General features: G+C 39.5%; 1 protein-coding gene across 1 annotated transcript in view; it reads right to left on the reverse strand.

Moving 5' to 3' along the window:
• The window catches only part of ADGRG6 (adhesion G protein-coupled receptor G6), a 132,176-nt gene that overhangs the window by 77,252 nt on the left and 32,380 nt on the right, over positions 1-22,544 (reverse strand). Inside the window, exons 3-4 of the mRNA XM_089528451.1 lie at positions 5,250-5,591; positions 1,575-2,201 (exon numbers count right to left, since the gene is read on the reverse strand). Coding sequence (XP_089384577.1) covers positions 1,575-2,201; positions 5,250-5,591 — 969 coding nt within the window. The remainder of the gene's footprint in view (positions 1-1,574; positions 2,202-5,249; positions 5,592-22,544) is intronic.

Here is a 22,544-nt window from a genome sequence, read left to right on the forward strand (position 1 = left end):
AAGTCAAAATTCAGACTGACAAACTATTTTACATTTTGTCCAAATACCGAACAAAAATTAATTTCACTATGTTCTTCTAGCTAATATCAATGTATTGTCCACATTCTAATCAACAAAAATTATACAATTCATAGATTTATGTCTTCATGAAAATCCAGTTTTAATACGTACTAAAAAACCCCCCACAACAGCTTTTTAATATGTATTAAAACTGAATCCATGTTGATCATATAAAAATGCTTGACAACTATAATTAAAATTCAGAGTAATCTCAGATTTGGTTAGATATACAGAAAATCTAAATAAAACAGTCTAAGTCTGCATGTCAAAGAGAGCTGGCACTTATTCTCACTCAGTTTGGTTGATTAGACACTCAGGAGAAAACATTCCCTAGATTTAAAGCAAAAAAGAGTGGGATAGGTAGTATAACAATCTATATCAGTGGTGAGATTCAGATATTTTTTCTTGCTGCAACTTGGTTTCATCTCATCTTAAAGGGATCACATTCCTAAAGACAGAATTTTAAGTGTCCCATTCAGTCTACATAAAGTACAAGCTTTCCAGCCCTCAAATAAGGGACATTTCTTCAAATAAGGGATACCTGGCAACCATATGAGGACAAGGTTTCAGGCCCTTAAATAAGGGATATCTCTCATAACAAGGAAAATATGGCAACCATATTATTATATTTTGTTTTGTTTAAGGACGTGAATCTAAGAAGAAAGAACAGAGAATATTAATTGTGATTTCTTATTATACGTTGACTCTCCCTTATCCAAAATTCAAAATACTCCAGAATCCAAAACTTTTTTTATGACTTGCTGAGATAGTGACACCTTTGCTTACTGATAATTCATTGTACACAAACTTTGTTTCATGCACAAAATTATTTTAAATATTGTATAAGATTATCTTCAGGCCATGTGCATAAGGTGTATATGAAAAATAAATGAATTTTGTGTTTAGACTTGGGTCCCATCTCCAAGATATTGCATTATGTACATATATACAAAAACAAAACAAAATGAAACAGAAATCCCAAACTGTTGTGGTCCAAAGTATTTTGGATAAGGGAGACTTATTTAACCTATACAGTGCGCCTGTGTCATATGCAGGTGCCTTCTATGCGGCTTTCAGCTTATGCTGAAAGCTGCACGACGGGTTTGCAATGGCGTGTCCACCTGTGGCATATGCGCCACCCGTCATGCACGAGCCCCATCATTTTAAATGGAGCTCGAGCATACGCTCTATTTGCCTTATGCAGAGGGGTCCGAAATGGATCCCCCGCGTAAGGCAAAGGCGCATTGTATTATTTATTTATTCTACATTGCATAATACCATGATAAAAGCACTGAAACAAAAGAAACCTTGTTATTGAACCACTGAAACACACAAACACAACCTATCTCAATGCAACTCTGAATTAACAAAAAGAGCAAATATATCCAGAAGCAACACACACTTTATGGGAAGAACACTTCATGATACACCCAGGAAAGGTGAGGCTGCTTTGTGGGAAGCTTAGCTCATTTGCAGTTACACCAGGAAGGAAACATTTAATAAAGGTTGCTCACCACAACTCAGGTTGTTTTCTGCTTTAAGTGCTGATGTTGGTATACTCCAAAAGTCATTTTCCCAGTCTATAACATTGCCTTTCACATCACAGCTGAGGTTGGAAAGTGTTTGAGAACTCATTGTGAAATTCCAAAGGCGAAAATTATAAATATCTCCATTGAGAGGGTTTATATCATTTCTATTAGAGCCCAAAACCAACTTCCCATTACCAGGAATTACTTTTCCATAAGAATTTGAACAGAATACTGTTTTATATGTGTGCTTGGCATTTACGCCGATAGTGCCAGAGAAGCTATCCCATATAATGCAAAGCTGTTCAAATGTTTCTGTGAAAAAGTCTCCATCTGGACTAGTATCAAGTGCATCATTTAACATACATTCTGTGTCTGAGATAAATACAAAATGGCCCCTTTTTGTTTTTCCAAAGCTGAAGAACTCTGTAGATGGAGGAGAACCACAATAAGAAAAAGCCTTCCAGTCATGGCTACTGCCATTGTTTTCAGTTGCTTCAAAGCACAATGTGAACTGGTTGAGTTCTGGTACTTGGATGGAATTTGCCAGAGACACAGTATCAGTATCCTGGAACTGTGGAATGATGACTTTTTGATTCCTCAAAGACACAGCAACTAGAAAAGAGGAAAAAAAATGTCTTTTCAAAACATGATATAATTTTACTTGAAATAAACTAATGTGATGTACTGTATAAGTGTATGGAAAATGCATCAGATTAAATTTATGCAAAAGTGACACTTGTCAACTGGGATATCTTATTCTGTAAATATTATATAGGGATTTTCTTCCAGAAAACTGTAATACGTTTTTGCAACTTATTTGTATTTTTTGTATTGTTTGTTAATCAATAGACTAATAATCTGAAATGATTTTCAGATTATTTTATTATGTATTATCTCCAGCATTACACAAGAGAAATTAATACCAGGCTGCTTTTCTAGTTTTTGCACAGAGCACCTTTACTACGTTATTAGCAAATAAAACCTCTTTACTTTAAAAACTTTGAATTTTAGTTGAATAAATCTGTTCGTATTTCATCACAAACAGCCCTACTAAATATACTAGGAGCCAAGTATTGTGTTTACACAATGGCCAGACTTCAATGGTGAAGTTTTGTTGGAATTCACTGCTTCTACTAAAACCAATTACACCCTTCCATTTGTTGCCCTCTGTTCATTCTACATATTTGGTCCAGAGGACTGGGAAGACCTCTGGAGCAGGTTCTTAACACTCCAGTAATGACAGGAGAGAATAAAGTTCCAGTACAAACCACACAGAGGTATACCACTGGGTCTTGGCTAATAACAAACCAATTATTTTCATCAATACTTAGAAATATGTCTCACTGCATTCACTGTTTTGTTAACTGGTCACTATGGTCAGTTATCACTACTTATCTGTAATTCACTGCTTGCACAAAGCATGGGAAAGGGTCATTAAAAAATGAGTGGCCTAGCTCCCTGTATTGGTTCTGAATACAATTTGGGATACAATTTTGAATAATTTAAAACAACCCTCTGTGTTTGAGGGTAGACAGTGTATGTGGCAGCAACCATTCAAACTGTCACAACGTCATGTATGTAAGGAGCTACTCTAGAGAGAATAAGGGGCAAGGACAGGTCCATTTTCCCAGATCCAAGTGTGCTCTTAGAGGCAGGATGTACTTCCAGAATGATGAACTCTGCCCTTGCAGCACTGACTGTTGCTTAAATGATGACCAAAGGGATAGACAGGGAAATAGGCGAGGGATCTACTCAATGGCATCATGAAGGGTGACATCCAAGGGAGGGGTGACACCCTAAGGGTGTGTGTGATACCACTGCTTACTCAAACATCTGCATTTTGGCAAAAATGGGGCATTCGCCTGTGTCCCTTTAAAATGCTGTAAGAGATTGTGTGAGTGGGGTGAGGCTTAGTGGGAGGAGAAAGGAGAGGCCCCAGATTTTAAATTGTAAAATTTGTTTAATTAAAAATTTTTTAAAAAATCTTTAAAAGCATATCATTTTATCAAATTTTCATTTCAACCACATGAAATGATGTATATGCAAATGTTTTATGTGCATATGATATTGTAATTTAAAGGTATAATTTTAATTTTGCTAGTTGCTTATGTCACAACTATTACCATAACATTCAGTGAAATCCATGAATTATAATTAATGAGTAACATTACTGCAAAAATATGACTAAATATTATTTACGATGTGGTATGGGAAGATGTCAATGGGAGGGTGATACTATGAGTTAGTACTCCAGGTGACGCCAACCCTAGGGACACCACTGGATCTACTCATCCTCTCTTGCTATCACACTGATGGACTTCTTATTAGTCATCATCATACATTTTATTTATCCATCATAGTGGTAGCAAAATTATTTTGTTTGTGATCCCTTGGAGTTCTCAACAAGAAATACATCAGCTGTAAATCTTGTGTTAGATGTATGTGTGTTTCAACAGTAGGTTTTACTGTTTTGCCATTTTATTTTTCTGCACATGGATTGGGGAACAAGCTACATGAGTTTCCACACTTTTATACAAAAGGTCACACATTCACAAGAACTTTTTGCATATTATTGTATATGGAGGAGGACAGGATTGCTGCATCCATTTTGGTGAAAGGGATGTGCAAGTTATGGCTGAAATCCTGCTGGATCACGTGTAGCATAAAGACTCTGCTATGGCTCTCTATTCACCAGCTCAGGACTCACTCTTCTGCTGTGATACATGACTATTCCATTCTGTTCTTGGTGGGGAGCAGTGGGGATTGGACAGGCTTTCACAATGTCCCAGTAGTCAGATGCAGACTGAAGACAACCGAATGAGCAACAGAATGGCTGGGGGGGGGGGCACTATCACAGAGCAAAGTGAGTCAAGGGGGTGGAGACCAATGCCAACCTCTGCAATGACCAGAAAAGACACATACAGGAGTAAGGCAGACTTGAGTATGAACAAGTCGCTAACATGATGTCATCCTACATGTTTGCACAAATGGGAAGTCTGACATAGGCAAACAACACACCCAGCAGACAGAACATCCAACCACAGGTTGTCCACTTGCCTTGATTCTGTTTGCACAGACATTCACTACCTCATCTGGGCTCACAAAGGGATAAATGTACTTGGGAGACCAGATAGGTGTAGTTTTACTGAGGAAAGGAGAGGTTGATGGGGCCTTCAAGAATTCTTTTGAACATCAATCAACTTACTTTCCCTTGGGCATTATCAATGTTGGATTGCTCACAGAAACCGGATTTACTGCTTGAGCAAGCAGACTTCTGGTCATCCACCCTAGCTGTAATTCTTACAACAACACTGCAATGTAAATCAGTGTTTTTATCCACTTACTGTGGGAATGGGAGAAAGCTAGTAACTGCTTGTCTAAGTTTCCCACAATGAGTTCATGAGTTGAGATTTGAACCAGAAACCCAGTCTGCCTGGTTACACCAGTTTGTCCTCTTACTCACAGCAGAGTAGCTCTACTAAAATAGTAAGAAAAAATCTATGCAACTGGTTGGAATACTTCAGTTTCTATAACTAACTACATATGTGACCTCAGTTTTTGTCAGTACAGGCACAAATCTTCTAGTCTCAACTCCGAAGAAACATTTTTAACATGCATCCTGAAGGCATATCAAGAAAGATTAACATTATGTACACCTACCTCGGGTATAACTGGCATTGAAGCCTCTCTTCTGGATGCTAAAGTCACTTGTAAAAGATACAATCATTTCATTTCCAGATGAATTAAACGATAAACCTCTAGCAGTTATACCACACAAGGTAACTTCTTTGTCTCCAGTGTGCAATCTTAGGAAATCATAAATGCAGTTGGGAGCTTCTTCAATCTCAAAATCAACAAATGTTATTTGAATTATGAATCCAGAAGGAGCCCTGATGATCCACTTGCATGCTTGACTGTTGGGATAGTCATTAGGAAAACAGGGAGAGGTAAAAATTCCTGTGGGGTTGGAGAGTACCATGCGACAGTCAGAGCATCTGGAAACTATGAAATAAACAAACAGGGAGAGACACACAAGAGAGAAAATCAGCACAGCAGATATTTAAGACCTAAAATAAATGGGGGGGGGGGGGGAAGGAGGATGCATGTTCACAGTTGCATGGATGACTGCTAGGTCTAACACTACAGCAGTATTTGGTCCTTTCACTAGGGTTGCCAGATTGGATTCAAGACAGGCTTAATCTGTAATAATCTTGGAACAGAACAAGGTAATATAAAGCTCTGTTGATACTGGTCTTTGACCGTAATAAACTTATTCATTCATTCAAGCTCTGTCAAACAGGACGAAAGTACCCGTCCTCCTTCACCTTTCAAAATACAACTTTCAGACACAGCCATCCATTCCCAACATACTAGACTGGTAATAGGAACAGAGGTGGCCATTCCAACATCCCCCTCCCTGATCTCCACTAGTGAGCTAAAAGCCATGTTGGAAGGGGATGGCTGTGGCTGAAAGGTCTGGAAGGTGAAGGAAGAGAGATACCTTCATCCTGCATGATAAAATGCTGTAGTACCTTGTTCTCTGTAGGGAGCTTTTTTAGTCCTTGTTAGGATCATGGCCAAGTGTTAACAGCTGTCCAGTGGCAAGAAAGAGCTAACTCACATTAATGACCGTGTTGAATATGTACTTTCTTAATTTGCTTTGCAGTTTGAAACTAGGAAAAGATATGAAGGCTGAGAACAAATTGGAGGAGTAATTAAAAAAAATCTATTGTTAACCTTGCTGTACAATTTCATAGCTTTGGGGAGAAGTGGAGATGGGACACATTTGTGCACAGTGATTCTCATAATTTGCTTCTGCACTACATAAAACCCTTGAGAACCTATCTTCCATTGGCCTTGTCTTCAGAGTACGAGGGAAGCACCTCAGCCCAAGGTCTCCCATTAATTCCAGCAATGGACATGTAAATTTGACCACAAGGGATGGAATACGCCTGTTTGTGGGTCCAATGTACCATTGGCTGTGAGGGGATACTGGAGTCAGTGAAAGGGTTGGAATGCTTCTCTGCTGTGTATCTGTTGCATCATTTACCACCGATAAAGTGTATGCTATAGCAGTAATGTGTGTCAGTGTCTGGCACCAAAAGGACCCTTGGAGAGGCCTGGAACTATACCCTGTTCTGGAACAAGACATCCTGTGATGGAGGATAAATATCTTTTTCTTGCTTGACCAAGCTTTATGGTAGTTTGCCTGCTCCAAGAACTGTCAAAGAATCAAACTACAAGAGCCCTGTCCTGGATCCAGACTGGCAACCCTATGTTTTGTATGGTTTCACAGTGACATGGGAGTGCTTCTTGGATTCTGCACACTCTCTAGACTGCATGTGAACAATAAAATCCAAAATCCAGACTTAAATTTAAAAGGTGGCTTAAAACTCTACTTAAAATGGCAACAAAAACTGTATTTAAAATAATTTAACACTGCCATACTACACAAACATCTTTGTGAATAACTCCCATTGATTCAGTGAAACTTATCTCAGAGTAGATAATATATAAGATTACACTGTTAATAATTTTTGTCTTTCATACATTTCAAGGGGGAAAAACATGTTTGCTAAGTGCTTACTGTAACAAATTTTATCCACCTTTGTTTGAATTTTTAAAGACCCAAAAGAGTACTTTAAATTGGACCCAGAAACTGCTGGCAACCAACAAATGGCATAATTGTTCATATGTTCTGCCTTCAGTGCCCAGTTAATAACATGGCAGTTTTGTTTTGAAGCAATTATAGTCTGTGAAATGTCTTCAAAGGTAGCTACATGTAGTGGAGTATTCATCTAATATGGATGCTTTGTTCTGTAACAAAACAGACCAGCCTCTACCAAGCTGATGCTCTGCAGGCATTCTACAATCCAATCAAATTCAACCATTCATCATGTCTGGGTGTGACAGGAGTGTCATTCAAAACACCTGAAAGGCACCAGGAATGGGCTACACAGCAATGTTGAATAGTTACCAAAAGGACACAAATACATGGGCTAAATGAGTACTGTCTCTTTTTGACAAAACATTTCCATTTCTTTGGAATTTTTGATATTAATTTTTAGCACAAATACTCTGTTTCAAAAGAGATTACTACTGAAAAATTTCCATACATAATCTAAATTTTCACAGAATGGATTCTCCTTTATTTCCTTTATATTACACATTACATTTGCTTTTAATTTTTGTTACATAAAAATGATATCCTTATCTCATTAATTTTTTTTTAAAAAAAACTGTTTCTGGCTGCCACTTAGCTTACTGCCCTAATAGAGAAATATTTTGTTTCATTTGCTCAGAAAAACATAGAACTGTGAGTACTAAATATATACAAGCAAGTTATTGCAAGACAGAAATACATTATGAACAAATGTGAACAAACAAATTAATTACATTCATGGTCAAAAAGCCATATGGTTATAGACTTCAGAGCCTAACTTTCAACTCTTCCCCCCGCCCGTTTCTTTTTCCATCACCACTGGTTAATATTAGGCCAGATTTTCCAAGGGATGGAATCCCTTAAATGTTAAGGTCCAATTCTGTAAATAATTACACACACACACACACACACACACACACACACACACACACACACACTTCTACTGCATGAAATTATGCCTTGAATTGTGTATGGACATTTTGTTACTCTAGGCATCTCTCTCTCTGGCTTTTCTTTGTGAACGAAGATTCAGGAAGGACTCATCCCGTGCTTTCTACAAGTGCATTGATGACTAAAAAGGCCAATCCAAGATAAACAAGTCTGGTTGCAGAAAGCACAGCAGAAAGTCTCCTTGGGTGATGTTTCCGGGTTGTGATTCTTTCTGCATTGTCATTTCTCTTCGAGACTCGTTTGGCGTGAGTTTTCAAAAAAGGCTGCAGCATCATGGATAGTGCGTCTCCATGCCTCCCGGTGCGAGGCCAGGGCAGACCATTGTTGGTGATCAGTTTGGCTGAGCTTGAGATGTTGTTTCAGGGAATCCTTGTACCTCTTCTTTGGGGTGCCCCTCTTTTGCTGACTCATGGTGAGTTCACCGTAGAATACTATTTTGGGGAGGTGATGATCCTTCATCCTAGAAACGTGTCCTGCCCAGCACAGCTGCATCCTCAATAGCATGGCTACTCTAGGCATACATACATAGTAAATTAAAATGTGTGGAAGAGTGGCACATGCCAAAAGGGAAAAAGAAGGGCCACAGGATAAATAGTTGGTGGTGATCCCATTGCTGTTTTCTCTGCCTTCACCTACTCAAATCACTACCATAAATGAAGACATGCAGCACCAGTCCTGCTGATATTGAGCAAGAGACAATATTTTAGCCCTGGCCTAGGTAACTGACAGATGTTAACATGCCAATCCCTATTATGGATTGGGACCAGCTAGACCAGCACTCTGGTTACTAAAAAGGGCAGGGGCAGCACTTTTAATTTCTATCAGTTATCTTAATGTTTTCAGGAAAGTCTATCTTTTTAAATGCTAAAACCTATCAATACCAAATTAGGAAATTCCTTTTAAAATTTTATTACAAGAACATACAAGTTGCTTGTCCCAGGTACAGAAGAACCATAGAAGCAACTGATTAATGGTAAGTTGATGCTTGTGTAAATTCCATTGCTGGTTGGGAGTAGCAGTTAAGTTTAGGCCTACATTGTAGAAAAGAATCTATCTAAAATAAATACTAAAAGTAAAATAAAAATGTTTTTTTTAAAAATAAAAATTCAAGTGATTAATCTTTGCTATCACTGATCAAAGCCAATGTCAACAGTCCTCTTGAATTTTCATTTCCAGACACAATTCTTATTATAATTTTCTCCTGCCATTTCTCCAGAAACAAACTCCCATGGTGAATGCAATCCAATGGCAGCATGAAAGGAGAGCAACAGCAGCAAATGTCCTTCCATTCAGCAGAGCAATTATCAGCAACCAGGGAGGAGGTCACAACTTGGGGAATCATTGTATGAACAAACTTTCTGCATTATCCCCCCACCCCCACCCCATCAGCTCATATATGTGAAACAGAGCTTTCTCCTTCAGAATCTGCTTTTCTGGAACACTCTGCTAGTGGCAACTACTTCTTGCAAAGATGCAAAATAGAAGACCAGAGCTGCTCAAGGTAGGCTGTGACCATTATGTCAGAAGCAGTTTGAACAGAAGCATTATTGCATAATCACATAGCTGTTGCATTGTATGTTGAGAACATCCTTGGACCAAGGACAAGTCCAAAGTATTCTGGCCCCAAAGCTGCTCTGAATTCCATTATCTAGGTGCTCTGCTGTGTCATCTGGCACTGCCACTGGTGTGAGATGCTTCCTTGGAGACTGTCACATGGCTGGGCACCTCACTGTGATCTCAGAGGGAGTAACCCATGTCAGCATGCAGCACAGTGGGATACTGTTTAAGCAGCTGCCCAGCATCGCAGTGGAGTTCTCCAGATTTTCTTAGAAGATCCACAGCAAATGGTGAGATTTTTAATATCACTTTAATGCAGGGATGGCCTAGATTCACTTTGGCATTGTTCTTTCCATGTGAAGACAGTCTGCAGGTAAACTGAGCCTTTGTGCCTGTGTCATGAAGAAAGGGGTGATGTGTGTCTGTGTGTGTGTGTGTGTGGGGGCATTTCAAACAAAACAAACAAGCTTCATTTATATACCGCTTCCTACCACCTAAGCAGTGTCTAAGTGGTTTACAACTGTAAGCTAATTTGCCCCAACAATCTGGGTACTCATTTTAGCGACCTCGGAAGGATGCAAGGCTGAGTCAAGCTTGAGCCCTTTAGCTGGTCTTGAACTCGCAAACTTGTGGTTTTGAGTGAGTAGCTGCAGTACAGGTATTTAACCACTGCACCACCAGTGCTCCTTTTCATTTGGCCCATGTAGACATTTCCCAAATAATTCTGCTGGTGTGAGCCACCATTTCCCTATTACTGCCTATCCCAACTTGGTGCCCTGAAGAGATGTGGAAATGACCCACAGAATTCCTAGTCACTGAGCATTCTGACGGGGGCTGATGGAAGTTGAATCTAAAACTTCTGAAGTTCTCAAGACTGGAAAGTCTGTTATTGGACCATATGCTTCTGAAATGACACATGCATTTAATGTACTCTGACATATATTGATCAGTTAATACATAGCCATCTCTAAAGACAAATAAACATTTACTCTTTCTTGTAAATATCCCAGCCAGATGGCCTCTCTGCACTTCTGCCATTCAGTCTAGGAAAAGCACACACTGTCATAGCTCTGAAGAGAAGCATGGTTTTAAATATTTATCCTAATGAAGACAGTTGAGGAATATCAAAAAACACTTCTAAGTTTAAAAGGGAACTACGGCAAATACCTTGTACAGGATTATTTGAGCTATTAGGAAGTCCATTCGTTACCACTTGCACTTTTGGGATTTATTTAAGTAGTGATAAATGTTGTGCAGTCTAAATGCCAAAGCCACAGGCCAAAAGCATTTCTAAATTTAGGACTCTTAACAAGTGGATGAATAAGGACAGTGGAGGGCACACCTGCAGACAAACAGGAGAAGGAGCCAAACCACCATGATGTATGTGGCCTGGACTGACTACAGGACAAAGAAATGTTTCTTTTTCCTATGTAAGACATAAACAGAGAATAAAAAAAGCAGTTATATGGGCCATGGCAAACCTCAATTCTCCTAGTCTCCTTTTTTAGAACAGCACGTGGGAGAGAAATTGGAGAGTGCTATGTGATAATATTCTGATTTCAGAAAAGGCAATGGCCATTCTGCATTTTATATTTTCTAAAAAACATGTGCCCCTGTTCTATTTTATTTTTACAACAATTTCCCTACAAACCACAGTCAATGGCAATGATGTAATCCCATGTCCCAATGTGACAAACAGATAGCTTTCCTGTGCTGAGATAGTTTCAATGGTTATACTCATTTTGTAATGCAGGTAAGTGGTTCCTCAAGCAGAGATGAAGAGGAGTACATAGTGTCCATTAAAAAACCCCACATGACATGTAAAGGCAGAAAGAAATAATAAGCAGTGGTGTCAGGAACTCCTGGTAGTGTAAAAAGAAACCTTAAAGGTTCGTGAAACAACCAAGTTTATGTGAATGCTAATACTGTTTCAAAGGCCTGTGCGCATACACACAATGTTCAGGGACAGGAGAGAAACTTGTGCACTGGAAACCTTTCTAACAGGTTAATTATTTTGGGATGAAACTCAGAACCACCAAAACCAAGGAAGCTACTTCTTACATATAACATTTTGGCCTGGTACATACGGGAAGCAGCGTGCTGGCACCGATTCTAGAGTACTGGAGTGCGCAGCAACCGCACACTCCAGAACCCTAGTCTGTACAGATACCACCTTCATGATGGTCTCCCATCCACATGGGGGCCACCATGATGATGCAAGTGTGGCACAGCATCCTGGCACAGCATCCTCACGTTGTGGCGCCGGGTTTGCATCATAGATGCACCACAGGGTACTAATGGCACCTTGGCGACGTCACCAGAAGAAGCTCCATTTTGGAATTCCTTTTTGGGGCAGAACATTGTCACGGCAGTGTGGTTGCTGCGGCAACAATCTGGAGGAAAAAGGGGTGGCCTCTGGCCACCACTTTCTTGTAATCTGTACTGGCCCTTTAGGAAAGATCCACAGGCCCCAGGTCTCTCACAGAATGACAATCTAGACAATAGCAATGGTGTGCTAGCTGGAGACTAAATCCAAGATGGTAATGGTCACTGTTTTTCCCCAGTGGCCCTGAAAAATGTCACTATAAGATTTCCCAATGCTGCATGTTATGGTATTATGTTAGACGGCATGTTAGACTGTGCAGAGGGAGCTGCAGAAGCAAAGGGGAAATCATTCCCTCTCAACTTTGGGGACAGAGATAGTTCTGGTAGTGGAGTGAGCCTGCTGGATTTAGATGAATACGTCTAAAAAACCATGCAGAAGAGTAGCAAATACACAATGAATTCAATAGATAAATTAAAACAAACAAACAAACAAACAAACCCAGACATAAAAATGTCAGGGTACATTTCTCAAACACCAACAAAAGAAAAAACATTTAAAAAATTATTAATCAGAAGCAAGCAAGAAAAAAAAATTGACATTTCCTTTGAATGTCTAACTATACATCAGTTTCCTTCATCAGCTTTAGATTCAAAGTTTTATAAGTTTCAAAACTCTTACAATAATAACCTCTTTTTCAACTGTGACTCTCTGGGGCCACATTTAAATTCTGTGGCTACAGTTTATGTCATTATAATTTATCTGACACATATTATACGAATACATTAACTGAAAAGAGCATATTCAAAATAAGATTCTGCTGACATTCCAAGTGGTAAGAAATAGCTTTCTTCTTCTTTGTACTATTCATACTCCAAATATTGCTACATTTCTATTTATTTATCTTGGATGAACCTCTATAAACTGTGTAAGGTATTCAAACCTAAACCTTTGCCGAAGTTTGTATTTTTGGTTTCTCCCTTGATTTCATCTATATAGTAGCACCATACTCAGGAAGAATGTGAAGCTTTCATACTCTAGACTAGAAATAGTGCACAGGCCTTCTGAAATCTTTTCTATTAGAATGAAAGACAGGATTGTATTCTCACAAATTATTCAACAGTTGAATTTTGTCCACTGATGCCAGGAGACAAAGAGAGTATTTTATCTCTAGTCCTATCAGCTTTCTTTATGCCTTCATTTGCTGATTTTTTAATTTTTTTTAGTTTAGGAAAGACCTCAGCCTAAGGCTTGAACTGGTTGGTGCATAAAACAGTCAATGAAAATTCTCCTCAGAGATTAGTCGTTGTTCATTTTTACACTGAAGTATCACCACAGTCAGGATTAGGCGTTCTTATATTTTGTTTGTGAAGCACCAGCCCCAACCAACCAAATAAATGCTTTGCTAGGGGGGGGGGGGGGACCAATCTATTATTTTTAGTAGTAAAATCATTGTAAGCGCAAAGAACAGAATTATGATGTTAGAAATTATCAGCTAAGATCTCCTGGCAGAATTTTTGGGTGAATAGGACTGAATTATCACAGTGCTGTGTTGCTTTTAAATCTAGAAAGTAAGAAGTGAATGCTTAAGACATTCACCAGGACTTTTTACTATGGAAATAACCTGAAGCAAAAGAAAAAAGAAAAGAAAAGAAAAGAAAAAAGGACAAAGATGTTTCCATTTAAAGCTCAACTAGATTTTCCCTAACAACTGTGTGAACAGACCATGTTTACCAGACCAGAAGACTGTAAATATACAGAATCATCTTTCTGACTTTCTAGGAGGATCTCAAAGTTGAACACATTTATATGTAAAGAGAACTTGGGTTTTGGATTATAATTATTTTATAAAGTTTTTATTTTTAAACAAAGAACTAATCTAATGTGCCGAACCAGAGATGTCCAGATCTCTCCATAAGGCACAATGAAGAGAACTGGAGTTTCAAAAAACTTGCACATTCTTTGTGACCTTTGCATTGCACATTGCACTAATACCGTGGTGGCAAACCTGTGGCATGCATGCCCTCTCTGGAACATGAAGCTGTCTCTGAGGGCATGTGATAACCACAGCAAGTAGGTACAGGGGGTGGGTGTGCATGCTTAGCTTGGCTCAGCTCCTTGTTGCAGCTTGGTTTCTCTCGTAGAGTACCGAGCCATCACAAGGAGGGGCAATATGTGGCACTTATGGGCAGAAGTCTGCCTCTTCTGGCTGGAAGCTTTGTTCCTTCCAGCCAGAAGGCATACATCTTGCTATGCTATGGGATTCTGAGAACTGTAGTTTTGTGAGTTGTAATGAGGCAATCCATAGGGTTTTCTTGACAAGATTTCTTCAGAGGAGGTTTGCCAATGCCTTCCTCTGAGGCTGAGATAGTGTGACTTGCCGAAGCTCTCCCAGTGCGTTTCATGGCCAAATTGGGATTCAAGCCCTCCAGAGTTACATGCTCAAGCTGCTGGCTCTCTTTGGGCCCATTCAGACTACCATTTACCCCGGTTTTGAAATCGATTCTTCCATGTGAAGTTCATATTGGGCCCGATTCCTTCACAATCCATGTCGAGGTCTGCACAAGGAAATGCCCCTTACCCCAGAGTATCCAGAATCAGGCTAAAATCCATCTTTTCTCAAAAGACCCGGGTTCTGCGAAATCTGAACTTGCTCTCGATCATGTTTGGGGCAAATTAAGGGAGGGATTAGGGTCAGAGGGCAGGCAGAGGTCAGAGCATTCCCTCCTCTCATCTGAGGGGAGGGGGAGGAAGAGGAGGAGGAGGAGGAAAGAGCCAAAGGACTGGAGGCTGAGAGGAGGCAAAAGGGGAAATCAGGGTGACTTTTGGGCTGCAAAGGGCTGTAAGGGGGGGGGGAGTGGAGAAAGTGATGGAGGAGGAGGCGGAGGAGGAGGAGGAGGAGGAGGAGGGAGCCCTGGGAAGAAGGGAGCCATGGAGGGCATTCTCTAATGGAGCAGGAAGAGGAGGATGAAGGAGCCAGGGCAGCTTGGGAGGGGAAGGTCGGAAGAAAAGAGGAGGAGGAGGATTGCCCAGGGAAATAGGGCCGTGGGGCCAAGCTGGGGGACGTAGGGAAATCCAGCTGCAGCAGAAGCAGCCTCTTCTATTTCTGATAATATATGTGCATGATTTTTTGGGTGACATGTCTGTGTGCTTGCTTGTGCTTTATTTCCTCTTGCTTTTGGATTATTATTATTATTATTATTATTATTAGTGTTATATGCGGATGCTACATTCAGAATGCCTGCTCTGCATTTCCCTTTTATTCCCAATTGATTCCACGGGTCAGTTGGAACTGATAGGTCACTCTCTCTCAGCCTCAGTGGAAGGCAATGGCAAAGAAGGGAAAGGGTCAGTTCAGTTCAGGTCAAAGCCAGGGCACGAACGGAGCTCCCATCAGGCACCTTCCCCCCCTTTTTCATTTTTAAAAATTATTTTTGGCAAAAAATGTGCATGTTCTTGGCAATATATATATATATATATATATATATATATATATATATATATAGAGAGAGAGAGAGAGAGAGAGAGATGGTGAGCAGGAGCAAGGGTCATTTCAGGGTAGGTGGGGGGGGCAGAGCAAGACAAGCCTCTCCTATCCATCAGGGACCTTTTCCCTTTGATGTGTATTTTTTAAAAATTATTTTTCTCTGTCAATTCTATGCACATATTCTTTCCTTTGGAATGACAGCTGGATTGCGAATGAATGTTACCAATCGAATGTAATGTTGCAACTTGGCAAATTCATACAGCTTTTGCTAGGGCAGGCTATTATTTCCTTTGGAATGACTGCTGGATGAATGTTACCAATTGAATGTAATGCTTCTCTTTCCAATTATGTAAATTGACAAATTGATACAGCTTTTGCTAGGAAGTCAGGGGTAGCCTAGGGAGAGCAAAAAAAATGCATCCTTTTCTGGCATTCCGAGGTGGGGAATTAATATTATTGATATTATTATTATTATTATTATTACCTGTGTATGAGACATTCTGGGGTGGTAAGGAATGGGGGATACTGGATGCATTAACTTGCATTTTGGGGTTGAAAATGGGGCCAGGGGAGATCATAACCCGCACCCCCCCCACACACACATAAAGAGGTTTATTTGACAAAATGTGCGCACTTTGGGGCATTTTGTGCATGGCTCTTTAAAAAAAAGGAGGGGGGAAGCACACTTCCGATGCCCCTGCAAACGTCACCTATGACAATTGCTTGATTGACAGCAGGAGCCCTCAAGTTAAACCCGATAAGGCATTTGGGTTAAAATGCCCCTCAATCGTAGTCGGCACTCGCTCACGGAGAGATTCGGGGGAGGGACATCCGGATCTACCCAGTTCCACCCACGTTAAATGGCCCAGTGGGAATGGGGCCTTTGTTCTTGTTATTGCACTCTGCCTTCTGTGCTTTATTATGTTTGCTGTTGTATGCCTCCAAGTAATTTCCAATTTATGGGCCCAGAGCACCCTCCTTCCCTCCCGAGCATTGGTTCCTGTCAACCCTAAGGTCAAACTATCATGGGGCAAGCTTTGTCCAAGGGGATTTCCACTGCCATCCTCTGAGGCTGAGACAATGTGACTTGTGTGTGTGGTGCTTTTAAGTCATTTCTGATTTATGGTGATCCTAAGATGAAACTATCATGGAGTTTTCTTGGCAAGTTTTGTCAGAGGGGGATTTGCTATTGCTAGCCCGAGGCTGACAGAGTGTGCCTTGAGTTTTCCCTCAGATGTCCTGCTCCTAGGAGTCCCCCCTCCCCAGAAGGTGAAAGTCCCGTCCCCCAGAAGTCCCACCAGTATAGGAATGCCACTGAGTTTGGGCACTTGGTCTCTAAAATGTTTGCCTATCACTACACTAATATAACATGTTCATCATTAATATCACTTCATATATTCTGCAAATTGAAAACCAATTCAGGCTCTAATCTAATCAAGACTAAAATAGGATTCAGGCCATAGTGAACCAAAATGCCCTTTGTCCCAATTCAAGCCACAGAAGCCCCAAGCTGAATTCTTGTCCAGCTGTTTCCATACTAGAATCTGTCTCTGAAATGCTTTTGTTCCAGGTTGGCCACCTTGGAGCTTATCACACACACTTTTGTCTCTGTTCTGGGCATGGGCAGGGAATGGACGTGATTGAGTAAAAATTGAGTTTATCGCATGCTAAACTGTCAGCAAGACATCCGCATGCCATTGCCGACCCTAACCCCTCTCTGAGCCAGGCTGAGGCACGTGAATTTTGCTCAGCCAGAAAGCTTTCTAAGCTCAGCCGGAATCTTTCTGGCAGAATGAAATCCACACACCTCACCTGGCTCGGGGATGGGTTAGGGTCAGCGATGGCGTGAGGATGCCTTGCTGACAATTTAGCATGCAATAAACTCAGTTTTCACATGGCCACATGTGTTCCCTGCCCATGTCCAGAACGGAGACAAAAGTGTGTGCGATAAGCTCCCTTGAGAACAGAGAAAGAATATTTTGAAGACTGTAGTCTTCCATGACAATCTTGTTATTTTTTTCCACATCTTCCTGGTGTCGTGTGTTGTTATTGTAATTGTATACACTTTATTTACTTCAGATTTCAGCCAATTCTTACAGTGTTAAGAGACTTGTAAAATGTACAGATGTATCATACAGCATCAGTGCTATTTCAGAATATGAAAAGCAATCTGCAGTAAGGCTTTATATTCTCCAGTAAAAAGGTTGCCATGTTTCCAATAACACATAATCACTGGGAAGAAAGCAAGCCAGCCTTTGGATTCTTTGGAATCCTGAATATCTCTTTGATGAACTTGCCTTTCCTATTCTTTAGTGTTTTATATGTGGCTTTCCAGGCATGCTCAAGTATGTCCTACCTTGTCTTACTTGTGAATAGGGCCTTACTTGTGTTGGTTCATGAATAAGCCTTTGTCAGGAGCAAGGGAAATGGCAAAATGGAGAACTCACTTGTTCACAGCAGGACTGCAGCTTTCCTTGTGGTTCTTCTGAGCCCTCTCTTTTTTCTTTGTTCATCTCATGCACCTAATTTTTACCACATGAAGATCTGACAGAAGGAAGTGGCCTCTGAACCACCCTCCATATGCCAAAGAAAGACCTTCATTATTATAGGTGAATGTTCTTGTAAAGTACTCTCTTGTTCTCCCCGTCCATATATATATATATATATATATATATATATATATATATATATAATTTGCAAATGGTTTCCATGATTATTGCATTTATACCTGTTCAGTCTTTTGACAGTTAATCAGTTACACCTTTAGTAAGTTGACAGCAAACTGTGAAACTCAAAAGGAGCCAGATATAAAAGCAGAAAATATTTTCTGAGCCAAACTTGGGGCCCTGCCCTGCCTGTTTCCCCTTGTCCCTTGGTTTTGTGCCAATAAAAAATCAAGTAAAAGCAAAATGGATTGACTGGCTCAATCCACAATTTGTGAAGAGGTCACATTGAAAGCAGCTACGGATTTCCCCTAGAGGAAGGGGTAGTGTGAAAATCCTGTGTTACGCCCAATGTAACTTAAGAATATTTTCATTGGCAGCCACATTATATACTTATACAAAAACCAAAACTGACTCAAAATTAGTGGCTCTACTTGCTTTTTTTAAAATTAAATAACTAATTCAGTAGATTGAAGGACATTGTAATTATTTACAATAGCAATGTTTTACTAAACTATGATAAAATAAACTTTGGGCAAGTATTGGATAATGGCTCAATTTTTATTTCTCTCTCATTTATAATACAAAGCTGAGTCAATGGAAAATAATGCAGTTTCTTCCTTCATAGTACTGCAAAGCTCTTTGTTCACAATTTCTCTGAAGAATTCCCTTGATACGGCTTATATTACCTACTGGAATACAGATCTCTTGTGGACTGTACAAAAGGTATGCTGTGGTATAAAAGGACACCTGAACAAATCTGAATATACACCTGCACCTATATGGAGTGGCAGCCTCATAAACACTTTTCTGTGTAGGTCACAGAAGTAGGAACAGAAGAGCCATTATTGCAATATGGTTTCAGTAATAAGTGCTGACTGTTCAGCCTTGAATACTGTACTCAGACTCAGCATGAGTGTTGGCCAGCCCCTTATGGGATTTACTTGAAAGATTTTATATATGAGTGCATGTATGTGTGCATCCACACACACTATAGACACAGCTTAAAATTAGTTTACGTAATTAAAGTTTAATTAAAGGGAGAAAGGCAGTCATTAAGGAGAAAATGCACTTCATTTTGTCTTTAATTTTTTTTACTACTACTTTGGATATCCATCCGTTCCATTTCTGTTCTCTTCCAAAATACACAGCAATTGTCTGGAACGAAGTTCATCAAATTTTGGATGGAAACTTTATTGTTTAAATATATTTATTTTTACAAAGATGGAAGAAAGTTATTAAAATTACCTCATCTATCCCATTGTAGGATTTTCCTTAACAGAAATGAATGCTTTTTCCCCCCAATCTGTTTCTGAGTAACTTGACTAAAAGAGGATTCCACCACCTGACTCAAAATAAAATTAAAAAAAAATATTCCATACAAGAATAGATTGCACACTACGGTCAAACTTTTCTCCAGGTTTTCAATGGAGATTCCAGATAGCCAGATTTGGCTGAGATTCTCCTTGAATTGGCCCTCTAGACTCGTTTTAGGTCAAACTTCCATTCTCTGGATATGTATTTCAGAATTAAAATAGCACTAAATGAATCTGTTACTGAGATCTCAGCTGTTTCTCTCTGTTTTCTTCTCATCAGTAGAGCCAGACTACAGTAACAGTGGGAAGAAGAAAGCACCATTCACTGCCTTGGTTTCTCCTAGTCCAAAACACACTTCAGAAATAATCCAGTTTGAGACTGATTTAACTGTCCTGGCTCAGTGCCAGGGAATCCTGGGAACTGTAGTTTATTGTGCCACCAGAACTCTCTGACAGAGAAGGCTAAATACAGTTCCCAGAATTCCCTAGCATTGAGCCAGGGCAGTTAAAGCGGTCTCTAACTGGATTATTTCTGCAGTGTGTTTTAGACCTTTCTTAACTTTCATTGTGACATGTAGGATCCCCCGCTTTGTTGATCTATGTTCCTGGAAAGATGGTTCCACTTCTACATCAGTAACCACATTCAATATGAGAAATAGTAACATAAGAAATCTGTAGATTCTTATGAAGAAATAGGAAACAATGCAATAATTTCCCTGAACAAATGCAAATGCATTATTTAGACTGAAAAGGTGGGCTTATGGATGAAGTAAGCAGTGCAAAAAGTAAAATTTAAAAAGTCAATGTCATGTTACCAAAAATCTCAAACAATTACACTTGTCCCTTCACATTCGTGGCTTTAACTTTTGCAGATTTGATTATCCACAGATTTTATTAATATGTTCTCCCTAGGAATATCTATGTCTTCCAGAACAACTCTGTGGTCAACTTTAACCACAAGTCGCACTGAAGGACATAGAGATTCCCTAGAGAGAACACTCCACTAGGCATTTGTAGCTCCTCCAGTGCAATTCTATGATCAATGTCTGGTGGATAGTGGCCACACAGTTTCACTGGAGGACTTAGAGATTCCTAGAGAGGTGTTCTCTCGTGTAAAACATAGTGTTTTTGTTATTTGAAGTTTTCCCACATTCATGGGGTCCTGTACGCCTAACTCCAGAGAAGGTGGAGGGACAAGTGTTTATTACAAAGGAGAAAACATGCTGTTGCAAACAACTTGTTTTATTGCTTGACCTAATGCTGCACTTTAAATCACGCTCTGCAAATGCTCAGCTTTACAATTCACTTGCTTTACAATTTTTTTTTTAAACAAACGAAGCACATTAGCCAAAGGAAATCTCTTTCATGATTATGTATTTAAAAGTACTACAGACAGGAAAATGGCATTTTGTTATCTCTGGAGACATACTTTAAAGAGGCTTGAAAAGATTTATGAGGCAAGAGGACAAGTGCACTCAAATTCTTGAAAGGAGCTGGGAAGTGACTTAAGACATTTTAAATGTTATTTTTCTTAATGAAATCAGCTGAACAAATTGTTTTAAAACTAATAATTGCACTTCTAATTCAGCACAATGTTTCTTATCATATCAAAGTGTACAAAAATCAGAACTTACAAGTGTTGTCACTGTCTAAGGACTTTATCACATGTGAGGAATTTCTCTTAATGAAAAGAAAGTGAGGCCAGAATGCATTCATGTGAATTCGCTAGTTCAGCTAATTTACGTGAATGCAAATTGCATTCGAACTGGCTCCCCATTGCCTGAAAATAGCATGCCATTGCCCGAATTTGCCTGTGGTAGTCTATCACGCAATAACGTGAAACCCCATGATTGCGTTCAGACTGACTTTCCATTGCCCAAATTTGTGTGTAGTGGGTTATTATGCAATAACGTGAAACCCCATGATTGTGTGCAGATTGCCATTGGATTATACTTCCAATTTCCCTTCTCTGATAAACTCCTAAGTATCAATATATACACACACACACACACACACACACACACACACACACCGCTCTTCCGGGACGATCAAAGCGGTTCACAGAATCTTTAAAAATTATACATCATAAAAATGCACATCATAAAATATCTATCAGTAAAACTAATAAAACCACAGCATATAAAACAAACATCAAATCTATCGATCACAGTTAACCTTTTCTATCTGAGGAGACATTCTCTATAAAGAGTCCAAAGGAAATGCTAATCGGAAGAGGTGGGTCTTTAGAGCCTTTTTAAAAGCATCCAATGTAGAGGTCATACGAAGTTCTTCTGGAAGTTTATTCCAGTACATTTGTGCAGTCGATGTAAATGCTCTCTAGTGAGTTGCTGCCAGTCTCACCTTAGGATGTACTAGTAGATTTTCCCCTGATGTTCTGAGAGTGCGGGGTGGTAAGCTGCATTTACACTGCAAAGGTAATCCAGATTGACACCCCACCCCCTGATGGTGTCACCTGGTAAGATCTGAATCTCCCACATCCCCTAATGATGCCACTGAATAAAGTCTCAAATTGGTAAAATATTGTGCATTCTCAGTATTGTGATTATAAGAGAATAGAAATACAATCCAACATTCACAGCTATGGTATTGAGATTTCAATGGGATACATGAGGGATTGTTCATAATCATGCTGGCTTAAGGTTGGGTGTAACACCCTACATGAATCATGGTGTGCTAGTCTCTTTAGACATACTTATTTGATTTACAAAAGGAAAGATTTCCAGTTCTAAGAAAACAATCAGTCTTCAGGAAATAATATCAAAAAGTTCTTGGCACAACCAAGTTTTGTTATTACACTAACAAAGTGTATCTTTGTTTACACTTCTGAGTAAAAAGTATTACACAGAAAATTCATGAAGCACAATTCCAAGGTTAAATTTTCAAAAATAAATTCCTACAATGTACAATAGGAGTTGCACCTTAAAATGGAGTATTTCAAATAAAAAAAATACAAATTGTCTTGGTTAAAAAGGAAA

Source organism: Sceloporus occidentalis, unplaced genomic scaffold (assembly GCF_023333645.1).
Source record: "Sceloporus occidentalis isolate IW3139 unplaced genomic scaffold, rSceOcc1.0.p SCAF_6, whole genome shotgun sequence".
In the NCBI taxonomy this organism is placed as follows: domain Eukaryota; kingdom Metazoa; phylum Chordata; class Lepidosauria; order Squamata; family Phrynosomatidae; genus Sceloporus; species Sceloporus occidentalis.